The sequence below is a fragment of the Balaenoptera musculus genome, chromosome 17 (genome assembly GCF_009873245.2).
Source record: "Balaenoptera musculus isolate JJ_BM4_2016_0621 chromosome 17, mBalMus1.pri.v3, whole genome shotgun sequence".
Taxonomy (NCBI): Eukaryota; Metazoa; Chordata; class Mammalia; order Artiodactyla; family Balaenopteridae; genus Balaenoptera; species Balaenoptera musculus.
In genome coordinates this window covers 77,854,443-77,875,438 of record NC_045801.1, presented here as the reverse complement: position 1 = coordinate 77,875,438, position 20,996 = coordinate 77,854,443, and the positions used below count along the sequence as shown (strand labels likewise).

The following is a 20,996-nucleotide window of genomic DNA, read 5'->3' as shown; positions in this document are numbered from 1 at the left end:
TTAAAGTGGGTTTCTTATAGGCTACATGTAGTTGGGTCATGCTTTTTGATCTGCTCTGATGATCTATCTTTTGCTTGGTGCAGTTAGACCATTGACATTCAGAGTGATTACTGATACAGCTGGATTAATATCTACCATATTCATTTCTGTTTCCTATTTGTTGCCCTTGTTTTTTTGCTCCTATTTTTGTCTTCCACTCTTTTTCTGCCTTTTGTGGTTTTAATTCAGCATTTTATATGATTCTATTTTCTCTCCTTTCTTACTCAGCATGTCAGTTATACTTCTTTTTTTACTTTTTTTAGTGACTGCCCTAGAGTTTGCAATATATTAATTTACAATTAATCCATGTATATTTTCAAATAGCACTATACCACTTCATGGATAGTGTGAGTAGCTTGTAATAACCAAATAATCTTAATTCCTTCCTCTCGTCCCTTGAATCATTGCTGCCACTTATTTCACTTATATATAAACATACGCAAGCAATGTGTATAAAATACATATAAGCGTACATACTCAAGGATATTGTTGCTATTAGTTTTTGAACAAACTTCTATGTTATATTAGTTAGGAATAAGAAAAATAAAAGTTTTTATTTTACCTTCAGTTGTTCCTTCTTTGATGCTCTTCCTTTCTTTACATAGGTCTGAGTTTCTGACCTATATTATTTTCCTTCTCTCTAAAGAACTTTTTTTCATATTCCCTGTATGGCAGGTCTACTGGCAACAAACTCCCTCAATTTTTTGTTTATCTGAGGAAATCTTTATTCCTCCTTCACTTTTGAAGGATAACTTCAAAGGGTACAGAATTTGGTGAGTTTCTTCTCTCAACATGTTAAATATTTCACTCCACTCTCTTTTTGCTGACATGGTTTCTGAGAAGTCGGATGTAATTCTTATCTTTGTTCCTCTATAGGTAAGGTGTTTTTTCCCCCTGGCTTCTTTCAGGATTTTTTTTTTTTTCACCTTCGATTTTCTGTAATTTGAAAATTGCATGTTCAGGTGTAGTTTTTTTTTAGTTTTTATCCTGCTTGGTGTTCTCTGAGCTTTCTGGATCTGTGGTTTGGTGTCTGACTTAACTTGGGAAATCCTCAGTCATTACTGTTTCAAGTATTTCTTCTGTTCCTTTCTCTCTTTCTTTTTCTGATATTCCCACCAGATGTATTTTACCTCTTTTGTAGTTGTCCCATAGTCCTTGGATATTCTGTCCCATTTTTTTAGTCTTTGTTCTCTTTGCTTTTCAGTTTTGGAGGTTTCTATTGATATATCCTCAAGCTCAGAGAGTCTTTCCTCAGCCGTGTCCAGTCTAACTAATAAGTCCATCAAAGGCATTCTTCATTTCTTTTACAGTGTTTTTGAGCTCTAACATTTCTTTTCGGTTCTTTCTTAGGATTTCTGTCTCTCTGCTTAACTTGCCCATCTGTTCTTGCTTGCTGCCTACTTTATCCACTAGAGTCCTCAGCATATTAATCCTAGTTGTTTAAAGTTCCCAGTCTGATCTTCCAACATTACTGCCATGGCTGGTTCTGATGCTTACTATGTCTCTTCTTTTTTTTTTTTTGCTTTTTGGTATGCCTTGTACTATTTTCTTGATAGCTGGACATGGTGTGCTAGGTAAAAGAAACTGCTGTAAATGAACCTTCTGTAACCTGGTGGTGAGGTGAGGGAGAGGAAGCTTTCTGGAGTCCTTTGATTGGGTCTCAGTCTTTCTTGAACCTGGGCCTCGGGATTGTGAACTTCATGAGTGTTCCTCAGGGTTTTTTCTACCCCTTTGGGTGGGACAGGATGATTAGAGCCAGCTAGAGTTGGTTATTTCCCTTCCCCAGGTCAGTCGGACTCTGATGACACCCCAGCAGGCTGGGCTCTGGTTAACTAGTTTCCCCTGAGTGCAGGCCTTGTTAGAATGGAACAATAGTTAGAACTATATCAAAATGGTTCCTTTCCCCTCCCCCTGCCAGAAGGCCAAGGGAATTTTTCTCAGATATTTCTTGTGGAAACCTGGTCTGGCTTCTGGAGAGAAATCTCCCCATATGGTGGGGGCCCCCCATGCCTGGCTCCCCTGGAGTTTTTAATCCTCAGACTTGTGCACACTGAGCCTCCTGCAATTCACCAAGCACAGTCCAGCTCTCCTGCCAGGCACTGGTCCCCCGCTGGGCTCCACGTGTGAGTCCTGCTCAGGTAAGCCACAACTCCCTGTATTCACCTGCCTCTCCAGTCTCGCCCTACCTTCTCCCCTATGGATCCAAGAAGGATTGTTGATTTTTTCAGTCTGTTCAGCTATTTACTTGTTGTTCAGATGTAGTGGCAACTTCCAAGCTCCTTACATGCATAACCGGAAACCAGAAGTCCCTCCTTTTCATTTTAAATGCTGGTTCCAGATCAGCAAGTAGTTTCAACAGAAAGCGATCTGTACAATGCAGAGTACTCCCCTAAATGACCACACTATGTGCAAATCTGGTTAATGTGCTGTGTGGGAGAAATGTCTGTGCTGTTAGAAGGACTCTTAAGAAGATAGTATGCAATAAGCAAAGTCCATGTTTAGCACTTATTATAGACTCCTTTTTCTTTAATTATATTTAGAATGTAAGATTCTTACATGAGAATTCCTCCACTAAAAATATCATAAGAATAATGTGGAAAACTCCAGGTACCCAAAGAGAGACCACAATTTTCTAAATTAGTTTTGGAAAATGTTAAACCCAGAAATGTCATATGTTTATTTAAAATCACATGGAATGTTTTGGTAACATGATTATTAATGCTAAAAAGTTAAAACTTACATAAGGGTTTTTTTCCTTCAATTCTGTTCATAAGTAACTGTTTTAATCACTGCATTTATGGCTATGTACTACTTACAGAACAACTAAAATATCCTAAGCAGATGTAAAGATCCGAGAATAAAGTAGTATCACCCACACCCTCGGCTTGCTGCGTTCCTCTCTATTTACCTACACGTGAAAAACCTAGAGAGGGTGACACTCTTATAACTTATTATTCTGCTTGAAAATAGGTTGAAAAAGAAGCTAGAAACAAAGAGAAAATTCTACAGGAGATCCTCTACCTACAAAATTCAGTGTTTCTTTCCTGAGGTCCTGAGCTGTCCATATGCACATATTGCTGCTTCTGAATTAGAGGCTGATGACATTTAAAATCATTCGGTAGGAGAAAAATGATGACATTTTATGATGTTAAATTATAATGTATAAACTGAGGGTCTATATAAAAGTTCTCTAAAGTAAGCTGTCACTGTTTACATATTTTGCCAAATTTAAGAATATAAAAATCCAGCCCTGCTCAAAAGAACGAGGGACATACCAGGAACTGCACATGGGGACGGGAAGATCAGAGCCTGCACGTGCCACTTAGCAGAGCTGTGGCTAGGACTGACCCGCTCGAGGCCCTCTGAACTGAGGAGACCCCGGTGTGTGCCCACCACACACCCCAGCAACTCCATTCAGCCCCCCATGCCCCACCCACATCAGTCAGGGTTACATGTAACCCACCCGTCATTCCACGTAAACACAGGTGTTAAGTGGAAGGGAGAAACACTGGCTACTCTAAGTCCTGCAGTTCACGGAAATAATTCCGCAATCAGTCATAAAATCGTGAAAAAGAATTAAGTAGCGTTTTCACATGATATATAACTCTATACTCCATGTTCTATAAACCAGGGATAAATCCTTCTCTACATTATCAAGAAAAGTAATATTTAACTCCCTAGAGCAGAGTCTAAATCAAGACCCAGTTCCATGATATTGTGAGTATCCAATTTATAGTTAAAATGTAATTTTTAACCTAAAACCAAAAAAAAAAATTCTCCTCAGTAAAAAAGAAATGTTAACTTTATGATATCCAAAATTACGATTTAGTCTAGTCAACAGAAACTGGTAATAATGCAATGCCAAAAATCTAAAAATCATTTATGGTAGAAAAAAGTAAAAAAATCAAGAGTGTGCTGGAAATCTGGAAACAGCCAGGGAGGGCCTCAGAGCAAAACAACAACAGACAAAACGTGCAAAACTGTCAGGAAAAGTTGCTGCTGCCATTCAGACAGACTTTTATTCTACTTTTACACCCATGGTTGTATTTTCATTATTTTCAACTAATTTATTTCACCGTGTTGTACTAAAATATACCCTTTCTAAAATTTTGTTTTAATTAAATCAAAACAAACAAAATGTTGAGAGGAAACCAAGTCAACTGTGTTTTCAGGTTTTATTTAGTGTGAAACATCTTTCAGACACCAGTACCATGGTTTAGGTTAAAAAGCCTCTATTTCAGGAAAGTAGAAAGGCAGACTTTACCAGCATGATTTACTGAAGGCAACTTGGTTACGTGCATAAAGATACTGATTCAAAATCCTTTTACATTTGGGGATAACTCTGCTGAAGATTGACTTTCCAATGGCATTCTATTTGGTCTCACACTAATCTGATGTTGAAATAAATTGCTATTACTTGAGCAATTTTCATTCTCTGGCACAAAGTGCCAGAGAAATGCGTATGTCACAACAAAAGATACAGGTCACATGTGAATTCTCATCTTTATATGAAAATTCCTTTTTTAAAGAAAGTATAGGAAAATGCTGACACTAAGCTTCTCCATTAAAGGGGATTTATCATAACTAAAACATTAAAGCTAAAATAGCTTGGCACATAATTAGAGAGAAGGGGGGAAAAGGATATTCTCTCATCAGCTAGTCAATGACAAAGAGCAAATAAACCAGTTTCTGGCTATAAAGACAATTTACTTTTCCTTTTGTAATCGTACATCAAAAAATTTACTGAGAGCAAATCAGATTCCTAAATTCAAGGAAAAGTTTTCAAATTTTAAATGTTTCATCTTTAATGCATGATCATTTGCACAATAAAAATTCTTAACCAAAAAATTTTCTCCACCGGCAGAGGGAAAATTCCCAGTCAACATCCTATTCCACACCCAGCTTTTTCCACATTAGAAATATACATTACAGAAAAAAAAGGGGGGGGCTTCCCTGATGGTGCAGTGGTTAAGAATCCGCCTGCCAATGCAGGGGACGTGGGTTCGAGCCCTGGTCCGGGAAGATGCCACATGTCGCGGAGCAACTAAGCCCGTGTGCCACGACTACTGAGCCTGCACTCTAGAGCCTGCAAGCCACAACTACTGAGCCCGCGAGCCACAGCTACTGAGCCTGCAAGCCACAACTACTGAGCCCACGTGCCACAGCTACGGAAGCCCGCGCACCTAGAGCCCGTGCTCTGCAACAAGAGAAGCCACTGCAATGAGAAGCCCGCACACCGCAACAAAGAGTAGCCCCCGCTCGCCGCAACTAGAGAAAGCCTGCACGCAGCAACGAAGACCCAAGGCAGCCAAAAATAAATTAATTAATTAATTAAAAAAAAAAACTAACAATAAATTCTTCAAGAAAAAGAACTATTAAAATGAAGTTGTTTTTTAATTAACAAAAGAAGAATTATGCTTCAACAGCCCTACTTTCAACAAAAGGGGAAAATAAAACTGTATTTAATGGAAACTTCAGGAAAATATCTGTCAAATACAAGCTCACTGACTGCAACAGCCTCCAACTCTATTAAATGCCAACATTCTGTAAACGAACTTCATGAAAGAAACAGAAACAAACCAAGAGAGAGAAAATTCCTAAATAATTAATTTATGTTGAAAAATGTGGCTCAGGGTAAACTAAAAGAAGGAGGGAATCCAGTGGAGTATTCTCCAGTTTCCTGACAGACTTGGAAGATTTTCGTCTGCTAAATAGTAGATAAAAAACCATTTGGAGTGCCCTCTGCCTTGATCCCATTCTTCTTGCACAGACGATATGAAAAGAGTAAAAACACTTTCAGTCCATCGAGCGCCGCGAGCACCAGCTCTGAAATCGATCCCCAGTCCATCTACCGCTTGGTACCAACTGTCACCATTCTAGTCCACGGCACGAGCCATCCCTCCCCACGGCCACAACGAGAATCTACGGAAACGGTCTTCCTGCTGCCACACTCACCCCCAACCATCCACTCTCCGCAGAGGAGCCTGTGAGACCTTTCAAAATACAAATCAAACCCTGTCACTCCCCTGTTAAACCCTTAACCATGGCTTTCAACTCATCCAACAGGAGGACCCACCAGACCCTCGGCGATCAGACGGCGGCCACCTCGCCTCGCCCGCCTCCTTTCAGGCTGGCCTCAGCCGCTCCGTCAGCTTCCGCTCTGAGCCCCAGCGCGGCGGGCGGCTGTCTGCGGTGAGGACTGGGTGCCATGCGGCACGCTGAGCCGCGTCCCGGCCGCGACCCACCAGCTGCCATTAGCGCCGCCTCCCGGCCCCCAGCTGTCACATCCAAACAGGGCTCTGAAAGGAGCCAAGCTCCCTCCTGCTTCCTGGTCCTTTCCCCTCCCGTTCCCTCCACCTGAAATCCAACCCCCAACACTGGCGGCGGGTGACTGGTTCCTTTCCATCACTGTCTCAGCCTGGCTGCTGGGACTACTCAGAAAGGCCATCTCTCATCACCCACTTCCATCACATCTGTCACCTGGAGCCTAGGGTAACAGGGTACAAATTAAGTGCTCAGAGAGCAGCTGCTGGAAGAAGGCATAAATGTCAGTATTCACGAGAAAAGTGCGTAAGTGGCAGGATCCTAATATTTAATATATGATGTCATGACGGCAATCCTGGATCCTCTCCTATCCTGTATCTGCCTGCATCTTTCACATGTAAGCATTTGGATGTGCCATTAATCTGTCCTTTGGAACTGTCAGTAGCATTACCGTCAGTTAGCGCATCTTTCCCAAGGATGGGGAATAGAGAGGCATCTGAGCTCAGAAGAGCGCGGAACAGCCAACCTTCTGCTAAAACAGCCACGGCCGAGTCCAGGGTTGTCCGCTCACAGACACAGATGGCTCACCATTGTATCTAAGTAGTCACTCTAATTTATCTTGTTTTGAGTACAAAAAGGTCAATCATTTTGATTTAAAAAATAAAAGCAAGAGAAAAAATATGACTCTGGCTACTATTTCAAAAGCAAAAGGCTGTAACAGATGAAATGTGAGAGCTGAATCTTAACTGATCAATCAGCTTTTACTGTTTTCATGTGAACTGGTAAAAATCCATTCAGGTTAACCGTACGCCGAACAGTTAAACCCCGCAAAATTGTAGCGTCTCTAATCAATAGTCCAGCTGAATTCCATTCAACTCTCAAAAAACGCATTCACCTATGTCGTAATGGTCCTTTTAGTTACTTCTGGAGTTGTTTCTGATACTAGTACTTTGAATATACATTTCTTCAGAACATTAATGCAGCTGTTTTTTCTAAATTATCACATCACTGCTCTGAACGGCTAAAATGTAGTTCTAGGTATTAATCAAAATCACTGCTGTTAAAAGCCACCACTCATCGGAGCCTTTCCACAAGAACTTCTGGACGGGGACGCGAGGCCCAACAGGGCAGCAGGGGGCGGGCGGCACCTACCAGTTGTGCACCATGAGCTTCTGCACGGCCAGGAGGGCGTTGTAGCGCACCTGCTGGTCCTCGTGGTGCATGTGGTTCATCACCAGCTGCTTCCCGCCGAGCTGCTCGATGACCCTGGGGGCCAGAAGCCACGTGGTGAAGACGCTGCCGCTACTTTCAAATGCAAGCTGTTAGCAGAAAGCCCCAACTCCGAACTGCCCAGTGGTTTTACAAAGAAAAGTTACCATACAGGTAAGTAAACCAACACACGTGTCTTTTTTTAAATATCATTTTCTCCAAATCACAGATTTAAAGTTTTTATATATTTTCTCTTGAATCCCTAATGATAAATCCAATTGTTATTCTCATTTCCTAGTCTGGGCAAATATCATCAACCTGGACTGTTGCAGTAATCTACATGACAGTGTTCTAGGCAGTTGAGTATTAACTTCTTTATCACCAGTATTTGTGGCTTGCTTAAAAACCAGTATACTGAATACCACCTTATGTCTGAAGTAATATCAGATCAATATTAAGCCCAGCAGTTGCCATGCTGTGAACCAGATACGGGCTCAGATGCAGACAGCAGAGAACATGAGGTTAAAAAGCACCCCGTAGCAGCCATGTTAATTTCCTGAAAAAGACGTGATTTGTTAAGATATCTGCCCTTTCCTGTAATGATGGAACATGCCACATGACCTGCTGGGCAGTGAAACAAATGAGAAAATTCCTGTTGTCAAGAACACCAGGAAGACTGACAACCAGCACTGCTTTCTGTCACTGCCCCCTCAACCCCCTGAAAAATCCAGTTACTACAGACACAAAAGCGAAGTGAAAATGGTTATTTGCCTCACGAATGGAAGGAGGTCCTCTGCTCCTCTGGGGGGGAGCGGGGGCGTGCAAGAAGCCGGCGAGCGTCTTTAACCTCAGCCTGGGAGTGTGGGAGCTGCGGTCGGCGCCGCCTGGGGAGTGACATCGCCACCACACAGCCCGTGACAAGTGGCACCTTAGTGCAGTAGGGCTTCTGGTGCTTTAAGACAACCTTGCAGATGAGCACATGGGGTCAGGGGTGAGGGAGAGGCTTTATCTGTATGCCTTTTTATATTTTATTTTTTAGAGCATCTTTTTTTAAAAAACATACTGAATTGAGAAAAAAAATGCAGTATAATTATACCCAAACTTTATGAGTGCTTGATACGTGCCAGGTATGTAACAAGCTTCTCCAAACAGCATACAACAGCCTCAGTCTCATTTAATGCTTTCTCCCTCAACTCCTGTCCTTTCACTGTTAGCGTACCTAAGTGATTTCACATTACCAAGCCAGCCTCACCTCCTCTGCAAAGCCTTACCTGTCTCCTCCCAGAGGGAATTCCTCACTCTTCAGTACTTGGAAACACATCCTTCCATTACTATATATCTACTGTGACTTTTCTTACACGTGTTATATTTCCTTTTATACTTGGAACCTACTCAGGTCAATAACAATGTAACTACAAATAATAATTTAAAAATCACCAGTGCTAACAAAATGGCTTTTGAATTAAATCATACAAACCAAAGAAAACCCTGAACATGAAATTTCTGGTGTGATCTCTGTTGGCTACTGCACAACAGTATTATATACGTGTGCTTATGTTTTCATACTTCCCATCTTTAATTAGGTTTATCATTTATCGTGATTCCCAGTACTATGGTCATCTTGATTCCGCTCACTCCATCAGCTCCTCGGCTGAACGAGTCTACTTTACAGGAGTATATGAACTAGGACCCCTATGCTGAACATCTCAGGACACCCCAATGAAACCAAGGTTCCTCACTTACCGCTTGCCTCGCGGGTAATGCCGAACGTACTCGCCAACGTCATGGGCAGCAACAGCTAAGACTTGTGGGTCATCGGACACCTCCAGAAGCTTGGTCAAAATTCTGAAATAAATTTAATCCAAAGAGAGATTGATTTCTAATTCTTTTCTAGAGCACAACAGAGCAAAGGTATAATGCCGATACTTTCCTGAAAATAGACACTTACAAATGTAACTGTATTTTCTACAGGTTTCACTGCTACACACAATACACTACACATGATTTACTGCACGTAAGTTAGCAGCTTTCAAACCTTTATACACACATTAACAGGTCACTTTCAGATTCACAACGTCCACCACCCACAATTCCCACAATATCAGGGAAAGGGAAGAAGGGAAAACATAGGGAGTTCTTAGGGCAGTGAAACTATTCTGTGTGATACTGTGACACAGCAGGAACTGTACAACAGAAAGCCATGAACCTGAACGTAAACTATGGACTTCAGTTAAAATAATGTATAAATATTGGTTCATCAATTAACAAACGTGCCACACTTAGGCAAGACGTTAAAAATAGGGGAAACTGTGCCTGGTGGGGGAAGAGAGGGTATATGAGTACTCTCTGTACTCCCTTCAATTTTTCTGTACACCTAAAATTATTCTAAAAATTAAGGTCTATTAATTTTAACAGTTATAGTAAGGTATATTTGTAGTAATTCTATCCAAAAACTGAGAAGATGACCCAAAAATGGGAGATAACATTTGCAAAGTATATTGTCTGATCAGGGATTTACATCCAAAATATATTAAAAACACTCTTACAACTAAATACTAAAAAGACAACGCATTTAAAAGATGAACTAAGAATCTGAACAGACATTTCTCCAAAGATATGAAACGGCCAATAAGGACATGGAAAGATGCCTGACTCTTTAGCCATCAAGGAAATACAAATCAAAACCATGATGAGGTTTCACTTCACACCCACTAAAACGGCCAGAATCAACAAGTCAGACAACAGTAAGTGCTGACATGGAGATGGAGAAATCAGAATCCTCATACACTGCTGGTGGGAATATGAAATTGTGCAGCCACTTTGGAAAATAGTTGAGTAGTTCCTGAAATGGTTAAACAGAGTTACCATATGATTCAGCAATTCCATTCACAGGTGTCTACCCAAGGAAGAGAAATAGAAACGTATGTCCACATAAAAACCTGTACACAAATGTTTATTACCAGCATTTTTCATAATAACCCAAATGCCCATCACCTGATGAGTGGCTAAATAAAATGTAATATATCCTTATGATGGAATATTATATGACCATAAAAAGGAACAAAGTACTGCTAAATGCTACAACATGAATGAACCTTGAACACCTTATGGTAAATGAAAGAAGCTGGTCACAAAAGAACAAATATTATATGATTCCATTTACATGAAATTTTCCTAATAGGCAAATCCATAGAGACAGAAAGTAAAAGCTTGGGGCTGAGGGGATGGTTGGACAGAGAAGTGACAGCTAAAGGACACAGGGCTTCTTTTTGAAGTGATGGGAAATGCTCTATAATTGCCTGTGTCGATGGTTACACATCCTCGTGAATATACTGATTTATACACTTTAAATGGGTGAATTGTGTGGTATGTGACATATCTCAGTAAAAAAGAAAGAAAGACACTTGCACATATTAGCTCATCTTTATTATAACAAAGGGAACCGTGCAAAGCAGTGGGGAAAATGTTATTTTCAATAAATGTTGCTAGTTCAATTATATATCCATGTAATGAAAAAAACAAATCTTGACCTACCTTATACACCTTACCCAAAAACCAATTCCACACGGAATGGAAATCTAAATGTGAGAGGTTAAACGATAAAGCTGCTAGCAGATAAAACGGAAGTATATCTTCAAGACCTTGGGTAGGCAAAAACTTCTTAACCAGACACAAGAAAGCACGAGCCATAAATAATAAACTGAGCTACATCAAAAGTAAAGAGTTAGTGGCATTTGACGTGGTAGAAGAAGAGCTGTGATGAATACATATGACCAAGAAACCTACAGAATTCCCACAAAAACAAAAACTTGGACAGGCACTTCTCCTGGGAAAAAAGATATCCAAATGGCCAATAAGCACACGAAAAGGTATTCAACCACATGAGTAAGCAAGAAAATAGAAATTAAAACCATGGAATATCTAAAAATTTTAAGAGGGACAAAAATGTGTCCACGAGTATGTGGAAGGATGGGGGTTTATTCAGAGTGTAAACTGGAATTTAAAACTTACTTCAAGAGCTCATAATTCTTCTCATTTAACCTCACAGCATTTTCTCTCCAAAATTTCTCAGATTTGTGCACAGGACTCCATTCCAATCTTCCAGATTTAAGTTCTGAACTATATTCATCAAATGAGCTGTAAAAAGAATTCAAAGTTTATAAGAATCTGAGAGATAGATACTCCAAAACTAAAAAAAATAAAACATCTTCACTAATTATTTAACTACAAAGACTGATCATCCTTTGTACATTCAAAAATTACCTCTAAACAAGTTTAAATGGCTTAATCTTCAATAAATCATGTGAAACTTATTCAGGGTACTAAGGTCCAGTACTCCTGTCAAATTTGAATGTTCACCATGAGATATTAAAAGGAGCACTTGTTTTCAAAATTCTAACCTTAATATACACATAAATGTATGTACATCACTAAAATATCTGATGGGGACTTCCCTGGTGGCACAGTGGTTAAGAATCCGCCTGCCAATGCAGGGGACACGGGTTCAAGCCCTGGTTCGGGAAGACCCGACATGCCACAGAGCAACTAAGCTCATGCGCCACAACTACTGAGCCTGTGCTCTAGAGCCCAAGAGCCACAACTACTGAGCCTGCATGCCACAACTACTGAAACCCACACGCCTAGAGCCTGTGCTCTGCAACAAGAGAAGCCACCGCAGTGAGAAGCCCGCACACAGCAACGAAGAGTAGCCCCCACTCGCCACAACGAGCGAAAGCCCGTGCGCAGCAACGAGGACCTAATGCAGCCATAAATAAATAAATAAATAAATAAATAAATAAATAAATAAATAAATAAATAAAAAATATCTGATAATCTAGCATTGTTTCTACCATGCCTCTTAAAACACTGTATTTGCCAGACCACTAGATACATAAAGATACATTTATGTAAAAGTATATTACTTTAACACAAAATAAAATAGTATATTCTATCATACTTTAAATGACAAACCATGATACTGCGCTACAAAAATAAAAACACACACCTCAGTACAATATTTTTAAACGTGACTACCAACAATGCAGAGGTAATTCATTAACTGAATTAGCCCACTACAGATTAATTAAAAACAAAAACCTCTGTACATGTAACAAACTAAAATGCACTTTAATTCAAAAATTATTCACTATGTATCAAGCAACAATTATGCAAATCTTCATAATCTAAAACTGTTTTAATGTGGTTAGCCAGTGAACAAAGTGACAAGACATGCTTGTACTTTCTTTCAAGTAAAATTTTCAAAAAGAAGTAGCCATTTAATACTGATTGATAATTCAGTATAACAAAGATTCACTGGTTAAGTTGATCAGAGTAACCTGCTAAATAAAGTAGTAATTTAATGAAAGGCTACTTAATATAAGACGTAACCTAATATTGTTTAAGTTAATATGCTAAACCTGTAACAACATAAAGAGACAAATCTATTTCAACTGCTCCCATCACCCTGTTAGCTTTAGATAAACAGCAATATTTTTCAAATTACCAAATTCAACATGAAAAATCAGTAAATAATAACAATTGGCTAGCATGGATTAAATAATTTAGAAAGCTATCACTAATCTTATTTATTTTTTTAAAAGGATCTCAAATCATTATTACAGAAGAACTAATGATAATTTTTTAAAATAAACATAATAAAATAGAATTTGTATAAATTGCAAGCCTATTGCTGGCCTATTATATTACAAACAACTTACTCATATCTGAAATTATTAAAACACAAAAATCATCCACCTTCCTCCACAAAACTCCATACAAACCACTGATATGGGTGACAGCTCCCATCTCTATAAAAGCTTTTGGGCCTTGAGCTTATGGGCTGCACTGAATTACCTGGTAAATACATTTGTGGAACACATACTATACTAAAGGCACTTGCTGGACACCTCACAGAAAATCCTACAAGGTTAGAATTTTTATCACTATTTTACCAAAAGGAAAATTGAGACTTTAAAATGTCAAGAGGCTTGCTCAAGGCCACACGTGGACAAAGTGGCCCAACAATTCAGACTGGAGTCATCCTGGCGCCCAAACCCCATCTATTTCTAGTGAGTAGCTCTCTTTTTAAAATCTATCAATAGTTCAAAAACAAAGAATGCATGGGTTAATGGGAAAAATCATCGAGCTATTATTAAACAAAAAAGAACCAGGACCAGAAGAATACGTAGAACCCTATTTGTGTGTGTCTGTGTGTGTCTCTGTGTGTGTGTGTCTGTGTGTGTGTGTGTGCGCACGCACATGCATGCATGCTAGGGGGAGGGGAGCTAGGTTTTTTTGGGAATGAACACAAGAAACCAGAGGGGCAGGGGGAAGTAGGTGGGGAAGATGGGGGGACTGGCGTGTTGCCTCTTCTGTACTGTGTTGTATTCTGTACTGTACTGTATTCTGTATTCTGTACTGTACTGTATTCTGTACTGTATAAAAAAAGGGATTTTTTTTTCTTTACTGCATGTACATCACTTGCATAATTTTTAATATAAAAAATAAATAAAACCAATAGGGACTTCAAAAAAGCAGGAAAAAATACTCTTTCCATATCTGAGCAAACCTCCTCCACAAATTAACAATGACTGCTGCTTAAAAAAGATTTTAAACCAGGGGGAGATTCTCAAAGGGTGGCACCCACAACCCGTGGTAGAACACCAGGTCAGATTTTAGACAACAGAGAACAGTGGGGATCTACCCTAAAGAGGAGAAATAACACACAGCTCTGACCAATGGTTGCCATGATGATGAGCCAGTGTTTCCAAACCCCTCAATTTTCAATAGAAGACATGATGTTTTAGTGCAATCTTTTGAGTTTATAGTTCGTAACAAATTTAAATTTCCTTAAAATATGAGGCAAGTCAAACAAGGCCCAATATACCCAGCCTGTGAGAATTAAAAAGAATAACATACCTAAGATCCTGAACACTCTCACCAAGTTTCTCCAAGAGAAATTTTATATCTTCACTGATATCTTCGTCGTCGTACTTCTGCTGTTCCAAGTTCTCCAACTGTTTCAGAACTTTGCACTGAATCATAGCCAGAGCATACTCTTGGCGAGTTTCTCTTTCAGTTGATTTTTCTAAGAAGTTCTGGGTTAGGCAAAGACACGACGAGAAATGATATAGTTTGTTATGTGATGTTCTCTGCACCTGCTTTCACATCCTCTCTCCTCCTCCTGTTCTCAGGTTAACTATCACCTTAAGTGGATGACTGGATCACAAATCCTGACTTTTTTCCTAAGCATCTGCCCCATATCAGGAGCATCCTTCTGATTCCTTCCTTACTTACTGGCTTACTAAACATTTTAAATTATTGACCTAGACAAGCCTCAAACACTGAACACATTTACAATGAGGTCCATCACCATCCTTCCTCACAGCCCTGCTCTTGAGGTCACCACCATGAACACTCCATTTCTTGGCCACATGGAGCCCTTAGGATGCTAAGAAAGACTGTTTCCTCAAGTATCTCTCTAGTTTCCAGTCACTGACCTTTTTCTCCGTCCATTCAACCTATAAGTGCACAAAGGACGGCAATTAAAAAAACTCTCTTGCTTCAGTAATTATCAGAAAAGTTTTGTGACATTCAAGCAAATTCCTCAGTTTTCTTCTGCAATTTTTAAGAGTACTTACGAAATCAGCAAAGGAATCTAAGTAATTCTGAAGATAAACTGTTCACTGAATTAACCAATATTTCAGAGCAAACACCATGCTCATGCTGAGGTCTAGAACAAGGACAAACAAGCTCTCAAGAAAGCCACCTTCACAAAGTTGGTAAAGAAGGCCTGTCAAATCTCCCACAGTCAAAAAAATCCTGGAATAACAATTCTAAATCAACTGTACCAAAATTTTAAATTTCTTTATTTTTGCAAGGAAGTTATATTTCTAATAATTATGTTAAATAAATGCAGAGAGAGATTTAGCTTAGCATATGGAAATTAGTGAGATCGATCCCTACCAAAATTCCAATTTTCACAGAAATAGGAAAAACAATCCTAAAACTTGTATAGAAATATAAAAGACTCCAAATATCCAAAGCAATCCTGAGAAAGAAGAATAAAGCCGGAGAAATCACACTTACTGATTTCAAACTAAACTACAAGGCTACAATGATCAAAACAGTATGGTAATGGCTTAAAACAGACACACAGTCCAATGGAACAGAATAGAGAGCCCAGAAATAAGCCCGTACATATTCAGTCAACTAATATTTGACGAGGGAGCCAAGAAAACCTATTGCGGAAAGGATAGTCTCTTCAATAATGTCATCAGGGAAACTGGATAACCACATGCAAAAAAAATGAAATTGGACCCGTATCTTTATACCAGTCACAAAAACTAACTCAAAAGGGATTAAAGACTTAAACATAAGACCGGAAACTGTCAGACTCATAGAAGAAAACACAGGGGAAAATCTCCTTGACATTAGCCTTGGGAATGATTTTTTGGATATGACACCAAAAGCACAGCAAAAGTAAAAATCAACAACTGGGACTATATCAAACTAAAAAGCTTCCGCACAGCCAAAGAAACAAAAAAAGCAAAATGAAAAGGCATCCTACAGTATGGGAGAAAACATTTGCAAACCATATATCTGATAGGAGGGCAATATCGAAAATGTATAAAGAACTCATTTAACTCACTAGCAACAACAACAACAAAAAAGCACAAGCCAATTAAAAAATGGGCAGAGGATCTGTATAGACACTCTCCCAAAGAAGACATAAAAATGGCCAACAGATCATGAAACAGTGCTCAACATCACTGATCATCAGGGAAATTCAAGTCAAAACCACAATTAAATATCACTTCGCACTTGTTAGGACAGCTATTATCAAAAAACAAAAGACAGCCAGTGTTGTCCAGATTGTGGAGAAAAGAGAACACTTGTGCATTACTGGTGAGAATGTAATATTAACTTCAAGTATAATGGAAAAGGTTAAGGATAAATATTGTGACACCAAAACAACCTATAAGAAATAAAATACTACAAAGCAGAACAGTTAAAAAGCCAACAGAAATATTAAACTGAAATTCTAAAAAGAACTCAGTTAACATAAGAGAAGGCAGGAATGGAAGACAGAACAAAAAACAGATGAAACAAACAGAAGAAAATAATAAAATGGCAGATCTAAATCCAACCATACCAATAATTACTCTAAATGTCAGTGAACTAAACACTCCAATTAAGAGGCAGAGATTATTAGAACAGATAAAAATTCAAGACCCAAGTATATGTTGTCTCAAAGAGACAAATTTTAAATATAAGACACAGATAGGTTGAAACTAAAGGATGGAAAACCATAAATGGAAGAAAGCTGGTGTGTCTATATTAATTTCAAATAAAGTAGGTATCAAGACCAAGAGCATTGGGACTTCCCTGGTGGCACAGTGGTTAAGAATCTGCCTGCCAATGCAGGGGACATGGGTTCGAGCCTTGGCCCGGGAAGATCCCACATGCCGCGGAGCAACTAAGCCCGTGAGCCATGACTACTGAGCCTGCGCTCTAGAGCCTGCGAGCCACAACTACTGAGCCCGTGTGCCACAACTACTGAAGTCCACGCACCTAGAGACCATGCTCCACAACAAGAGAAGCCACCGCAATGAGAAGCCCGCGCACCACGATGAGGAGTAGCCCCCGCTCACCACAACTAGAGAAAGCCCACGCGCAGCAACGAAGACCCAACGCAGCCAAAAATAAATAAATATAAATAAATTAAAAAAAAAAGTTTAAAAAAAACCCAGAGCTTCAAAATACATGAAACAATAACTGGCAGAACTGAAAGGAGAAACAGACAAATCCACACTAACAGCTGGAAATTTTAACAACTCTCTCTCTTAGCAATTGATCATTGATAGAACCACTGAACAACAGAATCAGTACAGAGATGATCCAAACGATACTATGAACCACCCTGATTTAACTGACATTTATAGAACATGATACATCTGCAAAACATGCATTCTTTTCAAGTACACATGCTACATTCACCGTGACAGACCATAAGATGAGCATAAGACAAATCTCAGATTTCAAAGAATTGGAACCATATAGAACATGTTCTCTGACCATAATGGAATTCAAATAAAGACCTTAAACTGTAGGGCGCCTTGAATTCTGATAACGTCTCCCTTTATGAAACTCCTCCTTTCACCCCTCGCTTTTGTGAGATTTTACTTATTAGTCTACGTAGTTTTCTCTGTTACCTTTTCCAGTTACTTTTCTTACTATTATCTCTCCTAAATTTAGAAACATATCAAAACTCTTCTGTTCATATGGTCCTACATATTTGTTGCCTGGAGAGTTACACTTCATATTTAAGATATTATCATAACTAACAGTTTCAACTATAACCTCAACCCAATCAGTGTAACTGGTAAAGAACAGCCCGATGGCACTCTTCTGAAACCATCTCTCCTCTCAATTCTCTAAGACAGCAGCACTTCGAAACTTAGTCATGTTTGACGCTCCCCTTTCCTTCAAGCCTATGTCAAACCAATCAATAAACCTTACCTGTTTTTCCCTCAAAACATGTTTTAATTTCATCTCTCCATCACATTCCAAAGAATAAAAGGGTTGTGAAAAATACTTTGGAAAATGAATTTACCGGAAACAAACCTAGATCATCCGGCAGCAGTGTACTCTTTAAAGACGCTAAACTCAATGGCACCTTCACCTCAACAAAATCAAAAGCGTAAATATCATTTTGGCCTGTGTCCAAGTAACGGTGCAGAGCGACCTTGACTTCACTAAGAACAAGGTGGAACCAAGTGACAATTCAGATCCTTCCTTCACCAAAACTGCTAACCTTGTAACATACATGTTAAAGCAGTGCTCCTCAAACCATCTGTGGTGAAGACCAGTTCTGTTTGATTTTCAATTTCCAATCAGTCAGGAACAAATACTTTTAGTAAAAAATACAATAAAAATGAATTTCTAGAAAAATGAACTTTAAAAGACATGCAAAATACAAGCTCAAATCTTGTATTATTAAATTTGACAGACATGTCAAATTACTGTAAGTTTCTAAATGCTTGCTCTCACTTTCTGTACTTATCCCTCGCAAGCGGCTAACCAACAGCTGACAGAACTGCACTGACATGCAGACCACACCCGAAGCAGCGCTGCATTACGGGACTCACCCCAAGACTAAAAATGTCTCAGTCTTACCAAACCTCTTCCAAACCTGGTATCTAATAAACAAGAGAGATAAATTCCTGAAATAAGGAATGAGGGATAGACCTAGGAATAAAATTTCTTGATAGCAACACTTCTATGTCAAAGCAGTGGGCGAAACAGTCCCCACACACCCAAACCAGAGCAGGTCTCTCTGAAGGGGTTATGACTGTGAACTGTCTGCGCAGGAAGATGTAAGTCTGTGTTTGCCTGTGTCTGTGTGTGCATATGCATGTGGGTGTGAGTTAAACATCATGGTTAGTACAGCTAATGTAAATCCAAATTCAATTTGGTGGTATTTCTTTCTAAGCCTTTATGCTGAAAATGATGCAGTTGTAAAATACAATTTATCTTATTATTTGACATATTACGGAGGCTCTTGACTAAACAGAGCCAAAAAGAGAAAAACTCTACACAACAAATATGGTCTTGAATGTCTTTCTCAGTCACAGCCTCAAAAAACATTCTAATTTATTTTAGAAACGAAAGATTGACATAACAAGTTAACCAATAGAATAACATTCATGGAGACCTGGAGTTTAGCACCTGCTATGAATAAGTGAGACAGACATTTTCAAAAATAAATTCACCCAGCCAAATAGAAAAAAAAAAAAAATTAACAGCTGCTAGACTTCTTCAGCTCACAGCAGCTCAGCAAGCTTCCAAAAGCACAAAAATTCCCTTCCTGAGTTTCAGGATGTGGGGAAAAGTGCATAATTAGACAATCCTCAAACAACCTCATTGGTGAAATCTTTATTAAAGGTTACAGGAATTTGAGAATAACGAAGAAAAAAAAAGAACACGTCATTTTTTACACCTATTCAATGGTCTAAATCAAATGGCTTTACTATGTCCTTACTAATGGCTCGATTTTAACTCAGTTGTGTACATCAAAGTTCTGGATGTCTAAAGATGTTCTTCTGATATTCAGTCTTCAGTATAACCATGCAATGATTATACTGTCCCAATTTATCAAGGAGAGTCCAAGAAACTAATATACCTGTCAATAGGTTGGGTGTATTTTAAATAATCTGAAATCCAAATTAGACAATAGAAGCTGAGAAATTAGCATAAGTTCAACACATTGTGGGTAAAAAATTGAAACTGCAAATGAAGTATAAATAAGATTTTTAAATCTTGCTAAACATTAGTAAAATATTCATGCTGTCTTTTCTAAATCAAACAGAACAGCACTTGATCTTTGCCTAGGTTCCACATTAACTTAGAATGCAATTTCTAGAGGTGGGTGTTAAAGAGGCAAATTGCTAGTATTTTATGCTTTTATGGAGCGAAAAGGCAGGAAAATAAATACAGATTGTATATTTACTATTGCCAGGCACTTCGTCTGTTATTTCGTTGAATTCTTACCCAATCTTGAAGTGAGTTAAGTATCACTAACCACCTTTCACAAGTGGAGAAATCAGCTCTGAGAGTTCAAGCCACTCTCCCAGCAACCTAGTGCTGGGATTCACCCCTAGGCGTGTCTACTCCAGAGCCTACACTCTTGCTAACACACCACGTGGAGAGGAAACTTAGAAAAGGGCTGTGCTATTGTACCCCTCAAATTTCCATAAAAAGCAGATAATCAATCTGGAGAGCTCCCAAATCAGGTCAAAAGAAAACTAAGAATCTCAGTCTGGCTTTATACTTCTTGTGACTTTTTGAACTTTGTATACCGTCAACATTCATCATGGTGACTTCATGAAGTCTCTCCATCAAAGACAGATTCAAACAAAATACAAAGCCCCTGAGAAAAAGTATCCTGTCATATTCATCCTTCCATAATTGGTGTTCAGTAAACATCTGATGCATTGAGAGGTGGACAGATAATCCATGAAATGGGGGGTGGGGGGAGGAACAGGAAAAAGAAAGGATAGGATAGGATAGGATAGAATAGGATAGGGAAGGGGGAGGGAGGGAGAGGGGGAGGGAACAGCTCAAAGGTAGGATCCAGCTAATATCAACAAACACCTCTCACCTACCATATACCCATATTAGAGGTACCTGCTTCCAATGACCCTTTTGTCTAACATAATAATGACTTAACACGAAAATCAATGGGAGGAGGAACTAGAGAAGGGACAAAATGCTAAGCAAGGTCTGTGGGAAGCTCAGCTAGAACAGCTGCCACATACATTATGTGCAAAGCAGTTTATGCTGGGGGGTGTAGGGGGAGGGACAAGACAGGGGTCAGGGTTAACAGATACGAGCTACTGTGTGTGAAACAGATGAGCAGCAAGGACATACTCTACGGCACAGGGAACGACAGCCATTGTTGTGTAATAACTTTCAATGGAGTA

General features: G+C 39.2%; 1 protein-coding gene across 6 annotated transcripts in view; it reads right to left on the bottom strand.

Annotated features, from left to right (window-relative positions):
• Window positions 1-20,996, bottom strand: part of ATP6V1H (ATPase H+ transporting V1 subunit H) — a 71,633-nt gene that overhangs the window by 6,009 nt on the left and 44,628 nt on the right. For 4 of the 6 annotated variants that reach the window (XM_036830858.1, XM_036830862.1, XM_036830857.1 and 1 more), the window contains 4 exons: window positions 14,431-14,609; window positions 11,524-11,649; window positions 9,256-9,357; window positions 7,456-7,605 (listed from right to left, as the gene is read on the bottom strand). In XM_036830858.1, the coding sequence (XP_036686753.1) occupies window positions 7,456-7,605; window positions 9,256-9,357; window positions 11,524-11,649; window positions 14,431-14,609 (557 nt within the window). The remainder of the gene's footprint in view (window positions 1-7,455; window positions 7,606-9,255; window positions 9,358-11,523; window positions 11,650-14,430; window positions 14,610-20,996) is intronic. The other 2 variants (XM_036830861.1, XM_036830859.1) reach the window with 1 other exon arrangement.